At 37.5% G+C, this 21,564-nt stretch overlaps 1 protein-coding gene and 1 long non-coding RNA gene across 2 annotated transcripts; one reads left to right on the top strand and one right to left on the bottom strand.

Moving 5' to 3' along the window:
- The first annotated feature begins 8,261 nt into the window (after positions 1-8,261).
- Positions 8,262-9,577, top strand: LOC142235463 (uncharacterized). Its single transcript, XM_075306719.1, has 2 exons — positions 8,262-8,910; positions 9,300-9,577. The coding sequence occupies exons 1-2, from the start codon at positions 8,262-8,264 to the stop codon at positions 9,575-9,577; spliced, it is 927 nt and encodes a 308-aa protein (XP_075162834.1).
- Positions 9,578-14,137: 4,560 nt separating this feature from the next.
- Positions 14,138-14,465, bottom strand: LOC142233101 (uncharacterized). Its single transcript, XR_012721316.1, has 2 exons — positions 14,385-14,465; positions 14,138-14,323 (listed from the first exon to the last, which is right to left on the bottom strand). It is a non-coding gene; the product is annotated as an uncharacterized LOC142233101 (long non-coding RNA).
- Between the last annotated feature and the right edge of the window lie 7,099 nt (positions 14,466-21,564).

The following is a 21,564-nucleotide window of genomic DNA, read 5'->3' as shown; positions in this document are numbered from 1 at the left end:
GATGGACATTTCCAATTCTCTTATCGATCAAGAAATTTGTAGTTCTCAAGATTTAGATCGAAATACGAGATCTACACGACGGAAAATTGGTGCGAATTGACACTAGTGGATTTATCACAGGACTGGTATCGATGCTCCAGTTTATCACGATTTTTATTTATTGATCTTATACTAAATATAAAAGTAATAATAGAAACTTATTTAGGGAAAACACGTCTATCATAATCCTTTTTCCGAAGATTCAAGTGTAATTCACTTTGGGTTTAGTAATTAACCGAATTTATTCTCATTATTGGTTGATAGTTTTGCTGCAATTAGGATGCTGGGGAGGAATGTGGTAATTCCATCAAATAGGGTTTCCATGGCTAAACTGCAGTTTATGGGCCCCTCACCGATTTGCTTGAAATTAATATATGTTATGTAACTTAGTGTGCTGATTCTAACAAGGTACAATTTTTGTCCCGGAAATTGGACCTTTGTTTTTGGTCCAATCTAAACAAACTTGGTGTCATATGAAAGCTTATTTTACGCACTTTCATACGCAAAATATATTTTTTAAATATTTAATTTATTTTGGGAGATATAAATAAAAATAAGAAAATTTTACCCAAATTTTTTTTTATTTTCGTTATATCTCAAAAAGTCTTCGATTACACCTAGGTTTTTTTATACGCAGTTTGAAAGCCTAAACTCTGGCCTTTTGTTTGATGTATAACATGTCTTTATAGGTCCACTCTTAACAAAGTTATTGAGCTTTTATTCTGAGTAGGAACAAAAAAAAAGATTATTACTGAAATATTTACCCTTTGGACTCTGTCCATAGGAGAAAGTCTTAAACCCCGGCCGAAGGCCGGCTACTTTTCCCCCCTTGGGATTGCGATAGCCCACTTTGGACTCTATCCATAGGAGAAAGTCTTAAGACTTTCTCCTATGGACAGAGTCCAAAGGGTAAATATTTCAGTAATAATCTTTTTTTTTTGTATAACGATATAACGAAATATACAAAAAATTATATAACGAAAATAACAAAAAATTAGGGTAAAAATTTCTTATTTTTATTTATATCTCCCAAACTAAATTAAATATTTAAAAAATATATTTTGCGTATAAAAGTGCATAAAATAAGCTTTCAATTTTTTGCTGACCCTTTGGAAGGCTATATCTCAAGACCCGGGTATTTCCGGGACAAAAATTTTACCTTGTTAGAATCAGCATACTAAGTTACATAACATATATTTCAAGCAAATCGGTGAGGGGCCCATAAACTGCAGTTGCTCCATTCTTTATTAAATAATTAATAATTTTATTGATGTTAAAATGAAAATAATAATAATAGTTTCTAATGACAGAAACAACGAAATAAATAAATAATAAAAAACAAAAAGAATCACATTTTCTTAAAAAATAAACAGAATAAATTCAAAAATGCGCTGTCAAAAATAAAACACACATGTTCCTTTGATCTCGCCCCCAATTGACGACGACAACGTATTGGCGTATTTACGTCGTACGTTCAATTACATCCCAATAAACACAGGATGAGCGTTTTTCAAATACAACACCTTTTCAGTTTGAGGATAAATATCATTTTCAACATAAATTCAACTTGACTTGAAACAAGTCATCTTCAATACATTTTCAAATTGTTTGCGGATCACTTCCAAACCGCCAAAATATTGACGAAAACTTTGAAAATGTGTTGAAGATAATTGGAGAAAACTTTGACAAAACACTACCATGAAATGCAACGAAAAAACCACATGGTTTTCAATACTACTTTGTGCAACGAAGTTCGTGGAAGAAATAAAAAAATGTGGAAATTTTTTGATAATCAATAATCAACTGAAATTTCTTAAAATATTTTATATTAATTGGTAAGTAAAAATAAAACACGAAATGAAAACTTTAAGGAAGTCACTAAACTCAAATCTCTTTGCAGACAACTAAAATCTTTGGATGCTGCTGCTTGGAAAAATTAAGAGGCTGGTTATGCTTTCCCATACCAACTGGATGATAAATCACATCGATAGTTTAATTTACATCGCATCATCGGTTCAATTTGTTATTTTGTGAATTAATATTGCTAGAAATTTATTCTAACTCTCTGGCCAGCACGTTAGTTGCAAATTGCCGGAATTTTAATGAATTTTATAACCATTTTGCGACACCAACGATCTTGAGGAAATCGAATTTTGTGGGTCAGTTGGAAGAAATACAAAAATACGAAATATTTTGGACAATAGACTGGAATTAATCCAAAAAGCTAACTATAATTGGTAAGTCAAAATAAAAAGTGAAATGAAAACTTAATGGAAATCACTAAACTCGATTGTTTGCAGAAAACTAAAATCATTGGATGCTATATTCTTGGAAGATGTTGGCCGATGAAAAACCGATGAAGGGAACAACAAAGAAAAGTTTTCAGAAAACTTACAAGGTGCAACCAATTAAAACAAAGTGCAACAATTCCTATATCAAGAACTTCTGGATGAAAATGTGCATTACATAAATTTACATCCCGTCATCAGTTTGATATTTTGTGATTTCCTCTTGCTGGAATCTATTCTAACACACAAGCCAGCAAGTTCCTCGATAGTAATTTTTTCAAATTGCCAGGATATTAATTAATAGTTATTTGACACCAACATTATGGAGGAAATGGAATTATACATGTAAAAATGTTTAAGATATTTAAAGTTGTATTCATAGTTTTATTTATTAATACGTTTAATAAGATAATTACATTTTGATTGGTATTATATTATTATTTTTATATATTATTAATGTTATTTTTAAGATTATTATATTTGTTAACGAAAAAAATAATAAAATTTACAAAATCTCTAGAAATTTAGTATTGACTTTCAGTTAGAACTAGGATTGACTTTCATACAAATTGTGGTTTGAAAGTATTCGCAACAGTTTCTGGAAAATTTTGTTCTACACTCTGCGTTTCCCAGATACATGTGGTATACCAAATTGTAGGTATTGATGCCCTCTATCAATATCCGTTGTCACTTTTGTGTACGAAGTCCATTCCTGGCCTCAGCGCTGGAAATACTGTCCTGACCACCAGTGCGTCCAACAGTTTCTGGAAAATTTTGTTCTACACTCGGCGTTTCCCAGATACATGTGGTATACCAAATTGTAGGTATTGATGCCCTCTATCAATATCCGTTGTCATTTTTGTGTACGAAGTCCATTCCTGGCATCAGCGCTGGAAATACTGTCCCGACCACCAGTGCGTCCAACAGTTTCTGGAAATTTTTGTTCTACACTCGGCGTTTCCCAGATACATGTGGTATACCAAATTGTAGGTATTGATGCCCTCTACCAAGTTCCGTTGTAATTTTTCTGTACGAAGTCCATTCCTGGCCTCAGCGCTGGAAATACTGTCCTGACCACCAGTGCGTCCAACAGTTTCTGGAAAATTTTGTTCTACACTCGGCGTTTCCCAGATACATGTGGTATACCAAATTGTAGGTATTGATGCCCTCTATCAATATCCGTTGTCACTTTTGTGTACGAAGTCCATTCCTGGCCTCAGCGCTGGAAATACTGTCCTGACCACCAGTGCGTCCAACAGTTTCTGGAAAATTTTGTTCTACACTCGGCGTTTCCCAGATACATGTGGTATACCAAATTGTAGGTATTGATGCCCTCTATCAATATCCGTTGTCACTTTTGTGTACGAAGTTCATTCCTGGCCTCAGCGCTGGAAATACTGTCCTGACCACCAGTGCGTCCAACAGTTTCTGGAAAATTTTGTTCTACACTCGGCGTTTCCCAGATACATGTGGTATACCAAATTGTAGGTATTGATGCCCTCTATCAATATCCGTTGTCACTTTTGTGTACGAAGTCCATTCCTGGCCTCAGCGCTGGAAATATTGTACTGACCACCAGTGCGTCCAACAGTTTCTGGAAAATTTTGTTCTACACTCGGCGTTTCCCAGATACGTGTGGTATACCAAATTGTAGGTATTGATGCCCTCTACCAAGTTCCGTTGTCATTTTTGTGTACGAAGTCCATTCATGGCCTCAGCGCTGGAAATACTGTCCTGACCACCAGTGCGTCCAACAGTTTCTGGAAAATTTTGTTCAACACTCGGCGTTTCCCAGATACATGTGGTATACCAAATTGTAGGTATTGATGCCCTCTATCAATATCCGTTGTCACTTTTGTGTACGAAGTCCATTCCTGGCCTCAGCGCTGGAAATATTGTACTGACCACCAGTGCGTCCAACAGTTTCTGGAAAATTTTGTTCTACACTCGGCGTTTCCCAGATACGTGTGGTATACCAAGTTGTAGGTATTGATGCCCTCTACCAAGTTCCGTTGTCATTTTTGTGTACGAAGTCCATTCATGGACTCAGCGCTGGAAATACTGTCCTGACCACCAGTGCGTCCAACAGTTTCTGGAAAATTTTGTTCTACACTCGGCGTTTCCCAGATACATGTGGTATACCAAATTGTAGGTATTGATGCCCTCTATCAATATCCGTTGTCACTTTTGTGTACGAAGTCCATTCCTGGCCTCAGCGCTGGAAATACTGTCCTGACCACCAGTGCGTCCAACAGTTTCTGGAAAATTTTGTTCTACACTCGGCGTTTCCCAGATACATGTGGTATACCAAATTGTAGGTATTGATGCCCTCTATCAATATCCGTTGTCACTTTTGTGTACGAAGTCCATTCCTGGACTCCACGTGGGAAATAGTGTCCTGACCACCAGTACCCAATAATAACCAAGCTAAATAACATTGAACAGGCACATGTGGCACACCAAATTGTAGGTAAAGGTGTTCTCTATCATATTCTGTGTATAAATCGTTGTTTTTAGGCACGGAAATACATAAATTTCATTAAATATTCTGCCTGTCCGTCTTATATTAATTCAGTTTTTGTCGTCTCTGTGTCACCCTTTTATTTTTTCGATAACCCTGTTATCGAAAGTTAGCGACGTCGCTATCTTCACGCAGGTTATGGCGTATGATGCAATGGCTAGAGTTATGGGTATAGCTGAAAGTTATGAAAAGGTTTCGTATTTTTTAGCTTTTTATTATCTTACGCGTGAGTGTCACCTAATAGAGAACGTTTATACGAACGTAGCTTTATGGGAATTTATAATTACAATACTCAGATATGGGGAATTAGTGATTTACATTTCTCCTACATTGTGTCCGACTTCGTATTTCCCAAATTTTGTTTCTTCATGGCTTACGAACACAAAATTTGGCTTTGTGACGGCCACTCTATTACAGTTATGATGGGGGATGACTGAAACTTGAAGCAGTTTTTTTAAAATGATTTTGGATACATGTTTCGTTTTTTTTTGAGATATAGCAAAATGTATCTAATTGAAATTTTTTGTTTGCAATGCCTAAGGATTATTTTGTTTTAGCAAGATTTCTTTCATGAGTGATCTGCCAACGGTTATCATTTGGAATAATTCAGTGCGGTATTGGGAGACGAGACTACGGCGGACTTACATATTAGGTGACGAAGTAGAATTTATAGGCGGAACAAATGTTGATAGTTGCCATGTTCATTTGTATTGGAAAGGGTATTTGAATTCCCCAGTCATAACGTATGTCGACAAACACGCCATCTATGGGTAATCAGAGGCAATTTGCGATTCAACCAACATTTGGACAAAAAAGGAGTAGATAGACCATGGTTGTTGAGGATACGGAGGCAGGATAGGGTTTAACCTTTCTCAAAGTCGTGAGATGAGGGCAACAACATGGTGGTGTATGAACCCCATGGTTAACTGCTATTGATCATTATTGATGTTGAAGTCGAAGTGATAAGATAGCTGTTTCACAGTTGTGTTGTAAACTTTGTTCCTTGTACTATATTTTAATTTGGTAACTAATCACGGTAACTATTACAAAGTTTGAAACCGCGTTATAAATGTTAATGTTAAACTTCAATTTCACTACGTTTTAATGTTTAGGTTGCCTATTCTTGATAGTACCAGAAACTGTGTTTCATATTGATACTGTTTTTTTGTGTTTTTTTGTTAATTTGAACCTCGGGTAAGAAGTTAGAAGCATGATTTCTATCACATTATGAAACAATGAAATAATTCCTGGTTTTATTTTGTGGTATTTCGACAATAACCCGTTTAGGATCTTGTGTTGGCAACAAAGCGGCGTTTTGATAGAAGAATACTCCGGAGCATCTAGCAGTTACAATTAGATAGGCAGATCCACCTGTTGGCCACTGCTATTGTTCATTATTGCTGTTGAAGTCGAAGTGATAAGATTGCTGTTTCACAGTTACATTGTAAACTTTGTCCCTTATAAAACATTTTAATTTGCTTTCATCACGATTGGCTATTCTTCATAGTACTAGAAACTGCGTTTCATATCAATACTGTTTTTGTGTTTTTTTTTTTTAATTTGAACCTCGGGATATTGTGTTGGCAGCAAAGCAGCGATTTGGTAGAAGAATACTCTGAACCATCTAGCCGTCTCAATTAGATAGGCAGACCCACCTGTTGGCCACTGGCATCAATCATCCAAACGCTCAGGCAACAAAGTATCCCGAGGAATTCAGATTTGAACATAATAGCAAATGTTGAGTGAGTACATAAAATTAAGGAACATGTTGCAGAGAGTATAAAGTAACATAGTAGGCATAGTGGCAGAATAATCATCTGAATATAAAAAAAACCTTCTTAAAGGTAGTAAAAATGTTAAAGAATTAAGAAGATTGAAGAAAGTAATATATATATATAATTTTCATGAAAAGACACGTGTCAGCCTGTTACGCAATCGTGAAATGCGTATGACTTCAATTTTTTTTTTTGTAAATTAATTATTAAAATAAAATGTATGTAAAAAAAACAACAAAACAAAATTAATAAGATGAACAAAAAATGTCATTATTAAAAAAAAATTAAATGAAAAGGAAATTTTGATGTTATGTTGAAGTGACAGAAAAAAAACGATTCTCAAACAAAATGAATTAATGGTTTTGTAAAAAGGGAATAATAACCACATCTAAATCGTAAAAAAAAATATTCAAGGTACCGGATCTGTAAAAAAAAGGAATGAGCAAATATTGAAATTTATGACATAACAAAGATTGGATTTTGTTATTATTTTCTTTGTAGTTTAAATTATTATTTATATTTATATGATATTATGCTACCTTTATTTATTACTAGAAATTTACTTACAAATTAATTTTTCAATATGGAATTTAAATCAATATATGTTGAAGTTTGAAAGAATATTTGATTCTATCATGTGTTGAGTTTTTGTCTAAGGGTCGAGGATGTAGCTGATGTGAAAGGAAATTTTGTGTAGCATATTTTTGGCAGTTTCTTTAAGAAGTTGCAAAAAAGGGCTAAAAAGGAAACTCAAGGATGGTCAATCTAAGGATCATGTTAAGGGGGGGGTAGCCCATCGGACCACTTACACCTGGTTCGAGAAACAATACTCTTGTTGGAACATTGGTTTGGTCAGCTGAAGGATGTCCGTCCGTCCGTTTCCTTTATATATTCAAATTCAAAAATGTAACTGTCCATTGTTATGTTCCAAATCAAATCATTTAAAAATCTTATAACACCAGGCACTTCAAATTCAAATGTATGGATTATAGCGGAATGAACCCCCAGTTTCCGGCGAGCTATAGCCGCAACAAAAAGCCGAGAGTGCCACCGCTAATTCCACAAAACTAGTCCATCACACATTGCCAAAAGACAGCAGTTTAAAACAATTGACACCTTATGTGGACGATGATGGGTTGCTGCGTGTATATGGCCGTATTGATGGTGCAAGCTATTTACCATATAGTGCAAAGCGTCCCATTATTTTGCCTCAAAAGCACTTCTATACTACATTGGTTGTTCGTTTCTTTCATTGCAACATGAAACACCAAAACCAAGAGGCCACAATTTGTGAGATCGTAAAAATATTGGGTGCCTCATATTCGTCGTGTGCTTAGAGCCGTTGTTTCGAGATGTATGTTGTGCCGACTATTGAAGGCTGAGCCTAACGCGCCACTGATGGGTCAGCTCCCAAAAGACAGATTAGTGCCTTGTGATAGGCCATTTCAAAATACCGGCGTTGACTATTTCGGCCCGCTCACAGTGACAATTGGGCGAAGAACAGAAAAACGGTGAGTCGCTCTTTTTACGTGTTTGTCCGTTCGTGCCATACATCTCGAGTTGGCTCATGATTTATCAACAGACTCGTTTATAATAGCTTTGAAAAATTTCATAAATCGGCGCGGTGTACCTCATATAATGCGGTCAGACAACGGAAAGAATTTTGTAGGGGCAAATGAGGAGGCAAAGCGGTTTGGCGACGTGTTTGAGGTTGGTCGGATACAGGATGAGCTATCGGCGAAAGGCATTCAGTGGCTTTTTAACTGCCCTATAAATCCTTCAGAAGGTGGTGTGTGGGAGCGCATGGTTCAATGCGTGAAGAAAGTGCTACGAATCACCTTAAAAGAAACTTCACCAAAAGAACACATCCTGCACTCGTTATTGATTGAAGCGCAGAACATCATTAACTCTCGCCCTCTCACACATTTGCCTGTGGTCGTCGACAGTGAAGAGCCTTTGACACCAAATCATTTTTTAATAGGCTATGGCAATGTGGCACAAACTCCAACGATCGATGAACCAGATGAAAAGTTGTTTGCTCTTCGAAAGCAATGGCGGATTTTGAAATCTCTTCGTGATCGCTTCTGGAAGCGTTGGGTGTTAGAGTACCTACCTACACTTACTAGAAGGGTGAAGTGGTGCGAAAGGGCTACACCTATTAAGCAAAACGACGTTGTGTTTGTGTGTGACCCAAGCTTACAAAGGAGTCGATGGTGTCGTGGCATAGTGGCAAAGGTTTATACAGGTGCTGATGGCGTGGCAAGACGGGCGGATGTCAAAACGGCGAGTGGGTTACTTCAGCGTCCGGTCTCCAAGTTAGCGATTCTGGATCTGGTTGATGGTGAAGCGGAGCGCTCCACGGAGGAGGGGATGTGATGAAAAGCCCTATTACAATTTATCGATCACTCATCCGCATCTCCGTTGTTCGATAATCATTGTCTCCTTACCGCAGTTCTTCATTCTCTCTTGTTCTTGCCTCACACTAATTCATATAAGCTGACTTGCATAAAAAGAATGGAGTAATTATTTGGCGCTTGAACTGAGAGGAGTAAAAAACTGCAGTAAGGCTTAATTTTGCATTCTAAATATTTTTTATACTTATGTAACTATTTTTTCCAATAGAAATAAATTCTGTCGACTTTAAATTCGCTACCCTCTTTTTATTTGCGCCAACAGTAGAGGAACAAAGGACAGTACTTTCGGAAGAAAGTTTCGTGTCTGCCAATGGGTCGACGCTGATTGCCGCCAATGAAAACAAAGTTACGGAGTATAAGAAAGTGCTAACCGTGTTATCACAAGAGGTAACACAGTATATGGTAGCAGAATCTTTGAAGACTGAGCAAAAGAAGTTTTTGGGCGAAATTCGCCAGAGTATTAATGAGGAATTTATTGATTTGGATATAATGGCGATGAATAACAATAATATAGGTCCTGGGGACACATCCAGACCGTAGTTTCAAGCTTGGCGAAAAAAAATGTTACGTTATAATATGAAGATATTACAATTTAATATACAAAGTGTAAATAATGCTAATAATAAGGATGTTTTGGAGATGTATATGAATCGTCATGGAATTGATATTGTCTTATTAAGCGAAACTTGGCTTCGCGATAATTCAAGTTCTAGCATATCTGAATACAGCTTCACAGGGAGAAATAGGGTTGATGGCGCCTTCATCAGGGTTGGTGTCGACGCCTTCATCAAGCGGTGCATCCGCTTCTCGATCATGGACCTCGACTGCATAGGTGAGGCAATTGCATTATCGACACTGAATCTCAAGAAGAACATCACTTTCATACTGGTAGACTTTTCACCTGATATGTGCTTTGCGGATTTTCGGTCTTCCGTTGAATATCTGATAAAAGCGACGACGAACATTTGTAATCCCATAATTTTTGCGGGGGATGTCAACGCCAAATCAACCTAATGGGGTAATAGTGAGGACGACAGAAAGTGTGAATTCTTGGCCAACTTTATGTCTGATGCTAATTTTGCTCTTGAGTGGAAAGCACTAAGGGGTACTTATGATAATACCCGCCTATTGGTGAAACACCAACTCAAATTATTATTTGCTTTACCAGCCTTGGAGTCTGAGACCAGTTCAGGACTGAAGAAGTTACAACGAGGCATATTCACATGAATTTTGATAATGTCCATCTACGATGTAGCCACTGACGATTGGGATCTCATCCTCGTCTTTTTATGTCTTCAAAGATTGCCGAAATGTACTGTCACACTTTGGAAACATAGTATTAAGGACAAGTCTGCGTTGTCCTCTTGGTCAGATTTGGACTTCTTTCTCACTGAAAGAATCCAGACATTGGCATGTCTTCGCGATATCCGCGGCATTGACGCCAGGTCTCCGGCCAACAAAAGAATTCGCTCACATTTCACGAATGCGAGAACAACTCGTTTCCCAACAAGTACGCCTTGTTCCTCCCGATCCTCTCCTGACAGATTATGCGTTCTCTTTCGACGACAGCATCACGTCAGGACGTGCACTAAATTTCAAAGACTTCTGGTATCTTCTACACAGGGAAACATCGACTAGCCCTAGGACTACTCTTGTCGTTTCAGCACCGGTTGCACGAAATACCGAAGTAGCATCATTGGATGTCGATCGGCCTTCTACGTCGATTGGCATTGTTTCAGGGACGTCGAGTAGACAGGCATTCCCCACTTCTCAATGGTGAATATCGTTCACCAGGGTATGAAGTATCCTGCTAGGGCCTTATGCGCTTTACAGACTATCAGTTATTCCGGACGGAATGTCGGTGTTTGTAAAGAATCTTATAGTGTGTCGGATCGATACGACTGGTCGGCGATGACTAAATAATCGGTAAATGTGTTATCGATCCCATAAACATTCAGCAGTATCGATTATGCCTTCGGACTTAACTTATAATGTGCACAATGTATGGGATATGTTCGACACGAGCACTGTCGTCCGGAATAACTGATAGTATGTAAAGCGCATTAATAGATTCAGCTTCGGAATCCTCCTTCATTACGGAAGGATTGCGGAACCGATTTGGACTAAGTGCGTCTTCGTCTTCGGCAACAATTTCTGGTGTGAATCAAAGTCACGTCGACTACGGCGTATGTTCTTCCGAATATTTCCGGCAACCTGCCATCTTTTTCTCTAGATCGTGACATTGTGTCTAGTATGTCAAATCTACGTTTGGCTGACCCCAATTTATTTGTTTGTCGTCCCGCTGAACTGCTGTTGGGCGCGGATCTTTATCCGAAGGTTTTATTGCAAGGTACGCTAACGAATATTTTGAGATCGCTACTAGCGCAAAACAGTCTTCGGATGGTTTGTCACGGGTCCTACCCTTCTTCGAATATTTCAGTCTACACGACTACTACGGACCTCCCCGAGGAAAATAGTCTTGACGAGACACTTCTCCGCTCTTGGGGAACTAGAAGAGTTCCCCGTCGCCCTCTCTTATCTGATTCAGATAATTTAGCGGAAAGACAACCAGACGGAATTCTGAGTGAAGATAATCTTCCTCTCAAAACTTGTTTCTCCGGACAAATCGGAAATCAAGGACGGATTGCCTGAGACAATTTCTTCCAAATGAGGCTCCCCTCTTGCGAAAACCACTCATTAAGACGTTTTATGACGACTGAGGCCGGATTAGGTTACGCCTACACATACAGAGGTTTGTTATCTGCCTCATCTCATGTGACAAACGCCAACACAAAGACTACTAGACGCTGAGTGGTTTCACTGCCTCGAAAGACATTTCTACACGCCGGTCCGACTCAACAATCAGACTTGTTTCTCTTAGTTTTGAGGTTGAGGGTGTACAAATTCGTGTACAATTGCGACATCACACATATGTATCGCCATACGAGTTAGGTTAGGTTAGGTTATGTAGCAGCCCGATTTATCAAGCTCACTTAGACTATTCAGTCCATTGTGATACCACAGTGGTGAACTTCTCTCTTATCACTGAGTGCTGCCCGATTCCATGTTAAGCTCAATGACATACGAGTTGACCCGTCCCAGACTTTTGTGCATTGAATACAATTCAGATATTCTCTGCAAAATACTATCCAGGACTTTTACAGCCTATTTCTGATATCCGAGCGAAAGCAATTGCGAACGAACGGTAGACACTCACTTTCGTTTAAATTTGGGTTTCTCTAACTTCCTTTCGGTCATTCGCATGGCTTACGTTACTGTCAAATGCTGGTATTACCAGATCTCAATTATTTCAATTTCTAGAACAAGGCCCATACATTTTAAAAATTATTTTCCATAAAATTCAATGTGGCATCGCCGTTCATTTGGCAAGCTTTTCCCGCTTCTGATATTTGGTTTAGCTCAATATTTTTTTAACAAATTAGAACGCGAAGAGAGAATAATTACAGTTCAGTTCTCCTTTTAATGAGTGTTTCATTCGAAATGTATGTGTTAGTTCGTGTTAGACTTTTCCTTAAACGGTTTAGCTCAATAATTTTTTTACTACAGCGCTGTGAATTCACTTGAGATGTCTATATCTTAATTGGTCTATGCACACGTACACCCAGAAAACAAATTTGTTGCCTCAACCGAATTATTTGCCAACCGAAAGCAGGTGGTTCCATCAACTATCAATGATATCTGTCAGCACAACTAACATTTAGCAATTGTAACTGCATGGTAGTATGTTGGATCAACTTTGCATTGGTTGTCGCAATCTAAAATACTATATTATTTTAATATTGATATATTTGAGTTTCGACGAGGCTTATTGGATTTTTATATTATTGTTGTTGTTGGTCCCTACCGTTTCGTAGTGTGCATCTTACAGTCCGCGCGCCTACAATCGTTCAAGTTGACATTTTGAAGTTTAAAGTTCACGACTTTTATTATTTTTTTTAATTTTTCCATTTGCCAAGTGATAGTCACGATACACTTGCACAAAATTTGTGTATCTACGTACATTAGGAGAAATTTTGAATAATATATACACTGAGAGAATGAACGAATGAATTATCGTGTGATGAATTATCGAAAATTTTAAAAATTTCTTGATATTACGAGAGAGTATCAAGAAATTTTTAAAATTTTCGATAATTCATCACACGATAATTCATTCGTGGTATTCTACGATACACTGAAAATATTTTGTGTATTCACGATACAATCGCAAAAATCTTTTGGTACAAACAGTACACTGGAAAAAATTTTATAATATTTTCCAAATAAAGATTTTTCACTGCAATGGTGAATATCGTCACCAGGGTATGACGTATCCCGCTAGGGCTTTAATAGATCCAGCTTCGGAATCCTCCTTCATTACGGAAGGAACCGACTTGTCGAATCCGGCAACAATTTCTGGTGTGAATCAAAGTGTTTCGATCACGTCGAGAGAACATTGTTCACTTTGCATTGGTACCCCCTTGGATGAGTCGCTCCTACTGCAGACTACAGCGTATGTTCTTCCGAACATTTCCGGCAACCTGTCAAAAAGTAAAGTACTATTGAGAAGTTGTACCACGCCAAGTTACTACAAAAAAGTTTCTCATCAGTGCAATTAATAGGTGCATTTTTAGATCAATTTAGAACGACGCCAATAAGAGCCGCTGCAAACTATCAAAAAAGTGAATTTTAAGGTAGATGTATAAGAATCATTGTGGTGAAGTAAAACACGATTGTGTAGATGTTTATTAATTTTACTAAACATTTATAAATTCTTATAAATATATACAAAAGCTGCAGACATTTTGCGACATCTATACGGTTGACATTTATTTTATTTTTGTACACCCCATAGAAAAATTATTACCATGCGGGCTCAGATCAATACCGTACGTTATTGATAGTTAGCCAACCCCGTATGGTACAATATCAATACCGAACGGTGCAGGCGGTACGCAAAGCATGAAAGTATCATACGGTATTATGAAAATACCAATATGGTATTAAAAATAATACTTAAGCGGTATTAATATTTATACCATAAAAGTATTGAGGTATAAACAGTGCGGTATTACCATATAATACCAAAACGGTAATGAGTTTAATACAAATCCGGAGTTAATTCATTCAATTTATTTTAATAAAACACACAAAGACTTTTTCCTTCCTCATCAGTTTTTCATGCAAAGTTATTCTCTAAATTCTATGTCCCATCGCAGGCACTGAAGCATGCAGTAAAGTTGTCTGTGGTGAGATTTGGGAAGCTTATGTATGTCTCGCACGCATCTAGTGAGAGAAGGATTCTGAATTAGCAAACATTAATAATGCTAAAACATATTATACTTACAGATGCTTCGTTATGTTCACAAATTTACGTTTACCTTGATTTCCCAGGAATGTTGTAATTTACTAGCCTAGTTGCTTTATGTGCAGAAAATAAACTACAAAGGCGACCAATTAGTTTTTATCAACGGCGACATATCATATGTTACGGGGATGTGAAAGTTAATACCATAATAATACCGGATGTAAATCATTTAATATAAATTGGTATTAAAATTAATACACTCATAGAAAAAAAGTCTGCTAAAAACAGCAGTCGACGTCTGCTGTTATATTTTTGTACTTCAGGGCCTAATGAACAACAATTTATAAAATTTTTAGGTTATAAATTTTTCCCCAAAGCATATTTAAAAACTAAAAGTAGTTTTTGGTATATTTTTGCACTGTAATATACTTACAAGCTCCTAAATACGATCAGCAAACATTTTGTTTGCTGTTATGTCTCAATTCGATAAATATTCAGATTTTTGGTCAAATACTATAGATGTTCATAAAATATTGTTTTAATTATGTTAGGGTAGCTCCTAAGATGACATTTTTATTTGTTTTAGCCAAAATAAAACATGTTTTAGTGTAATTATATTTCTATTTCAGCAAACAGTGACTGCTGTCCCTTTTTCAGCAGACTTTCTGCTGTTTTAGCAGACTTTTCTGCTGTCCCTACTAACAAATTTCTTTGGGTGTAGTTAACGTGAACCAGTCTATCAATACTAAACGTATCGCCACTTTTCTACCAGTGTAGAAGAGAAATTTTCGTCCTCTTGTTTTCTTAATACTCTCTGATACTACCAGAGAGAACGAAACTGTGAAGTTGTTCCACGCCAAGTTACTACAAATTGCACTATCGCATGAGTGCAATTATTAGGTGCCTTTTTTTAATAAATTTAGAACGACGCCAATAAGAGCCCCTTCAAACAATCAGAAAAATTGATTATTAAGGTAGTTGTAAAAGAATCATTGTGTTCAAGTAAAACACGATTGTTTAGATGTTTATTAATTTGATTAAACATTTATAAATTCTTATAAACATAACATTTATACCACTATCACAACACATTTAAAATAATTTTTTCATTAATAATAGAATGATGTTGAATTACAAGTGGCAAGTTACATGTTGCAGCGTCTATCAGCCAGTGTTTTTATTCTCTTATGGAGGCAACGTGTCTGTAAAATATCTGAAAAACAATCACTTTATTCCATTTGGAAAGTCAAAAATTGCTCACCAATATACCTTTTACAATTTTAAGGCCGGTACTCTGTTTGTTGGTGCGAAAAAAGTTCCACTCAATCATTGTTTCGCGTTGAAAAATGATAGTGTTGACAATATATTTTGAAGGAAAAAAACATCCATTTTGGAATTTTTCGCGTTTATTTCATCGAAATGTATTGACAATATCGCAAAATGTCACGAAATGATTACATATACATAGGCAACTAGTGGCTCGAATTACACACACACGCATGCAAAATAAATAATTTGAAAAAGAAGAAGCAGGCGAAGTTATTTTACAAATATCTTTGGAATTATAAAAATAAATTTTACAGTGCTGAATTTTATTTTTTGGAACATAGCAATTAATTCTTGTGATTCCATTCATTGCTACCTCGGAACTATACATGTTGGTTGAAGTGCTAATGCTTGTTTTGGAACATCAATTGCTGTGTCTCCTTTTGTTTAAATTATGTTTTGTGTTTATTATCCCGATGCCCAGTACTAATGAAACGATTGTAAAATATAATTTGTGACGGCCACCATATAACATATGAAATACATTTCGTACAATTTTACCATTCATATGATTTATTGTACAACTTGTAAATATATGAAGTATTTCATTGCCTACTGGGGAATTTCTGGCATGTCTCATATTCTTTGCGCAACACGTCTATATTAAGGCTGATTCGCCATTTCCCTTTATTAACTGTTGCCATCATCATGATTTGATAAGAAGGTTTCGGTAGAATTACCCTATACCCTATATATGTGAATTAAGTACTCCGGGGTTCAAACTATTGCAGTATACTGGTAATGACGTAAATCGAGCCTGTATAATTGCTAAAAACGAGCTCAACTTGTTTCTGCTTCCTTCAATGTGCAATACAGACACTGTCGTTGCAAGTTTAGAAATAGCCAAATGCAAATATTGGGTATCTTCGGTCTACATGGGACATGACAGGGAGATGCCTCCATATGCCGTTAAGATCTTAGTGGAGGAGTCACTGAAAACAAAGACGAAACTCATTATGGGATGCGATGCGAATGCACATCATAGTATATAGGGAAGTAGTGATACTAATGCAAGGGGAGAGTCGCTAATAGAGTTTATTTTGCGTACTAATCTGGTAGTTTGCAACAAGGGAGATGTCCCAACCTTTGTCACTAAAAACAGGCAAGAGGTTTTGGACATCACCTTGGCCTCGCAAGAACTGAATGAAATGATATCTGAGTGGCAGGTTTTAAGTGAACACAGCTTCTCAGATCATCGCTACATCAGTTTCAAATTTGATGTTCATATCACCAAGATCATATTTCCGCCAAATGTTAGGAAAGCTGACTGGAATAGGTATAGGGAATCGTTCAATATGATGATACCGGAAATAACAGAGACAAATATGAGAAATGTGCAAGATATCGAACACGCAGTGGAGCGGATTACTAAGGCCTTCAACATCTCACTGAAAGCTGCATGCCCTAGAGGAAAGCCAAGGGGGAAACATCGACCACCATGGTGGTCTACGGAAATAAGTAATATGAGGAAATCCTGCAGGAAGCTCTTTAACAAGGCAAAGTCCACCAGAGCCCCTGAGGACTGGGACGCTTACAAGAAGAATCTGAGAGGATACAAGCGAGAACTGAGAAAGGCTCAGCATAACTCTTGGAATGCTTACTGCAGCAGTATTGAGAATACGTCCGAGGCTTCCAGACTACGGAAGGTTCTAGCATCCACCAACTCCGCTCCAGGTTTCATTAAAACATCGGAGGGCAATTGGACAACGTCCAGTGAGGAGACGCTGGAGGTACTATTGGACACACATTTTCCTGGAAATCAGACGGTTGAACCATGTACTGGCGGTGCCACAGTTGCTCAGCGGTCGTTTCCTGTCGAGGAAATTGTATCGGAAACTAGAATAAGATGGGCGCTAAATAGCTTTGGACCATTCAAATCCCCTGGACCTGATGGAATTACTCCGGCGGAGTTACAAGCTGTAACTGACAAAATTATCCCCTGGTTGTCGGTGATATATAAAGGATGTATCAACTTATCATATATCCCAGGAAAGTGGAGGGAAACAAAAGTCGTCTTCATACCTAAAGCGGGAAAAGCCTCTCACTCGAGGGCGAAGGATTTCCGACCAATCAGCTTATCCTCATTCCTACTTAAGACTCTGGAGAGGATGATAGATATTTATCTTAGAACTAGCATCGATTCAAGTTTGTTCTCGAAACGACAGCATGCATACTCGAAGGGCAGGTCTACTGAGACCGCACTACATGAACTAGTCAGCTTTATTGAAAGCTCACTATCTGTCAAAGAATACACAATCGTGGCGTTTCTAGACATCGAAGGGGCGTTAAATAATGTCCATCCGAGCTCGATATTAAATGGACTGACAACTCTGAATGTTGATCCATGTATACTCAGGCTGTTAGACGAACTGCTAATGAAGAGACGTATTTCAGCCACACTAGGACAAGCAAACATACAAAAGTATGTGAACAGAGGCACTCCCCAAGGAGGAGTTCTATCACCTCTTCTTTGGAATGTTGCTATAAATAGCCTTCTGGTTACTCTAGAAAAAGAAAGGATAAAAGTGGTGGCATACGCAGATGATGTAGCTCTGGCAGTCAGGGGAAAATTCCCATCCACAATCAGAGATATTATTCAGAGGGCCCTCCGGATGACTGAACAATGGGCGAAAGACAATGGTCTTGGGGTAAATCCTGCAAAGACAGAATTAGTCATGTACTGCAAAGATCGCAAAACTCCCACGGTTAGGCCTATTTCCTTAGGGGGTATTGAAATTCCCTTTGGTGATTGTGCAAAATACCTTGGCGTTATTTTGGACAGGAAGCTGAACTTTAAGCTTAATATTGAAGAAAGGGCGAGGAAGGCAACTGTAGCTTTGTACTCGTGCAAAAAGGCAATAGGAAAAAAGTGGGGACTAAAACCAAAAATTGTGCATTGGCTATACACGGCAGTGGTTAGACCTATAATGCTATATGGTGTTGTAGACTGGTGGCCGGCACTTCAGAAACCGACTGGTTTAGATAAAGTTCAGCGTATGGCGTGTTTGTGTATTTCAGGCGCATTCAGCAAGACAGGAACAAATTCCCTTAATGTCATGATGCATCTATTGCCTTTAGACATTTTGGCCAAACAGTCAGCTGCAACAACGGCTGTGCGGTTGCGCGAACTATCGCTGTGGTCGGAAAATGGTTACGGTCACAGTTCTGTCCTCAAAATAATGTCAGATGTGCCTAACGTAGTGGATTACACTTTGGCGAGTCCACTTTTCGACAAAAAGTTTGAGACTCTAATCCCCAACAGTGAGGCGTGGTGCACACATACCCCGGGGAATAAAGAATATATAGATTTCTACACTGATGGCTCCAAATTGGATGGACAAGTGGGTTTCGGAGTATATTCTAATGATCTGGAACTTCAAATAGCGAAAAGATTACCTAATCACTGTAGTGTTTTTCAGGCTGAAATATTAGCAATAAGAGAGGTGGCGAATTGGCTGAGAAGTAATGTTCCAAAAAATGTGGGCATTAATATATACTCAGACAGTCAACCTGCAATAAAATCCTTGGACTCTGTGTTCCTCAACTCGAAAACGGCCATCGATTGCCGCAAATCTCTCAATGAGATGGCTGAGCAGTACAATATTCACCTAATATGGGTGCCTGGCCATAGGAACATTCTGGGGAACTGCGAAGCGGATGAGTTGGCAAGGCTAGGGACTACCTTACATATTCCAGGGGAACTAGAATTTGTTGGTATGCCCCTAGCTACCTGCAAGCTCATGCTGCGTGAGAAGGCTGTTATGATGGCAAATGTTCGATGGGAGAATTGCAAGGGTTGTAACGACACCAAGCAAATATGGCCCCATTTCAACTTAAACCGCACACTAGATATGCTAATGTTCTCGAGACGTCAGGTATCACTCCTGATATCTGCTATAACGGGTCGCTGCCTGATAGGAGATTTTGCAAAAACTATTGGCGCGAAGTATAATGACTATTGTATGAGCTGTCATGATGCGGAGGAAAAAGAATCAATTAAACACCTCTTGTGTGAGTGTCCTGCATTTTGTGTAAAGCGCAAGCAACTTTTAGGAGCATATAGCTTCAGATTACTGGCGGATCTGGAAAACGTTAACTTAAGCAGTCTGCTAATATTTTTGGAACAATCTGGTTGGTTCAACAAAGAAAAATAATCAAGAAGGTTCAGCGGTTAAAACTAGAAGTGCCCATATGTAATAGGTACTTTTAGTTAATGTGGTATCACAATGGACTGAATAGTCTAAGTGAGCCTGAATCTTAATCGGGCTGCCACTTTAACCTAACCTAACCTACCCTATACCTTACCAGACATCACGTCTAAAAATACCATTGTGTACACATGAGTGCCATCTATTGGTTAGAATGGGCAACGCACATATCATACATGGTTGTATAGAAAGGGGAGTAGCGAATGCAGAGTTGTGATGAAAAAGAGAGTTGTGGAGACTGACCTTTCACAAAGTCGTGAGACAGGCATAGCACTACTGATAGCAACTCACGCTTGTCATTAGTGAAGTTGAAGTCAAAGCCAGTGTGTGCAAATAAGGTACTCCCATATAGGAGTTTATGTGGCGTTATTGTTGTTAGTGCGAAATAACCTGTAAATTTGAAATATAATACTTGTTTCGGTAAAGTTTTAAGGCCGGTACTCTGTTCGGTTTTCGCGTTGAAACTCCATACAAAATTAAAAAATGCGAAAAACTAGCGAAATTTTTCCATTTGTGGTACTTTGTTTTTTCGAGTTGAAAAACTGACGTTTATAGCATGGCGCCATTTGCAATGTGAATTAAGAAATAATTTATTTATTAAAACTATTTGTGTGGGTTTATAACACAAACACGGATTATATTTTTGTTCCGAAACTATACAAAGGATCAAAGGAGCAGCAGATCAATTGCCCAAGGAAAATAAAATGTTAATTTTGTAATAACAAACAGCAACCACCAACTTAATTCATTATTGCTCCCTGTAAAATAGCGCTCCAAGTTACCTAAATAACCACCGCTTTCTATGTGCGAAATAATGGTTTCTATAAAAATTTTTCGCAAGAATGAACATAGTACCGGCCTTTAGAAAGTATAAAATACTCCGAACGAGATTATAGTGTTCTTTGTTTCGAATGTAGATATTGTTGGCGACAGTACTACAGCAATTGATTGGATTTGTGAAACTATTGCTCATTTTGTAAAATACACCTCGGGTAAGAAAAATGAACAAAGTGCACCAGCACAAATGTTACATTTTTTTTTCATATCTAATTTGTTGTATGTGGTATATTGGGGATTGTAGGATTTCTGTCAAGACGTTTGGGATTTGGAAACCCTATGAAGGTACTGGTCTCATCAGTTGGAAATTCATCTGTGATTTGGCTAATGACAATTTGGGACATATCATCCCTAGAGACACAAGAAATCCCGAGGTTAATAACCTCTACTATGAAAACAATGTTGAGTGAGTACATGTAATATAACAACATGTTGCAGACATACATATGAGCAAATTCTTTAAAAATTGACCACTCCAAATAAATACATAAAAAAAACAATATTCAAAAAAACAAGAAATTGAAAGTTACAAGAAAGTAAAAAGAAGACGTAAATTTTTGCATAAAATTTGTTACGTAACTGGAAAATCACGTAACGAATGATGTTGATAAGAAAAAGTTAATACAATTTGGATTTTATTATTAGCATTCCATTATTAATTTGTATATTATTATATATTTCTATTTCTAAGTGATATATAGCAATAAGTTTATATACAATTTTATTTATGAAAAATTTCGCGAAACCCATTATAATGAATTCGAAACAATATATTGAAATGTGAATCGATTTATGAAATTAAAAATGTGCTGAGTATTTAATTAAAGGATTGAGGATGTAGCTGGTTT

This window comes from Haematobia irritans, chromosome 4, assembly GCF_050003625.1.
Source record: "Haematobia irritans isolate KBUSLIRL chromosome 4, ASM5000362v1, whole genome shotgun sequence".
NCBI classification, from domain to species: domain Eukaryota; kingdom Metazoa; phylum Arthropoda; class Insecta; order Diptera; family Muscidae; genus Haematobia; species Haematobia irritans.
This window is presented reverse-complemented; position numbering and strand designations above follow the sequence as displayed.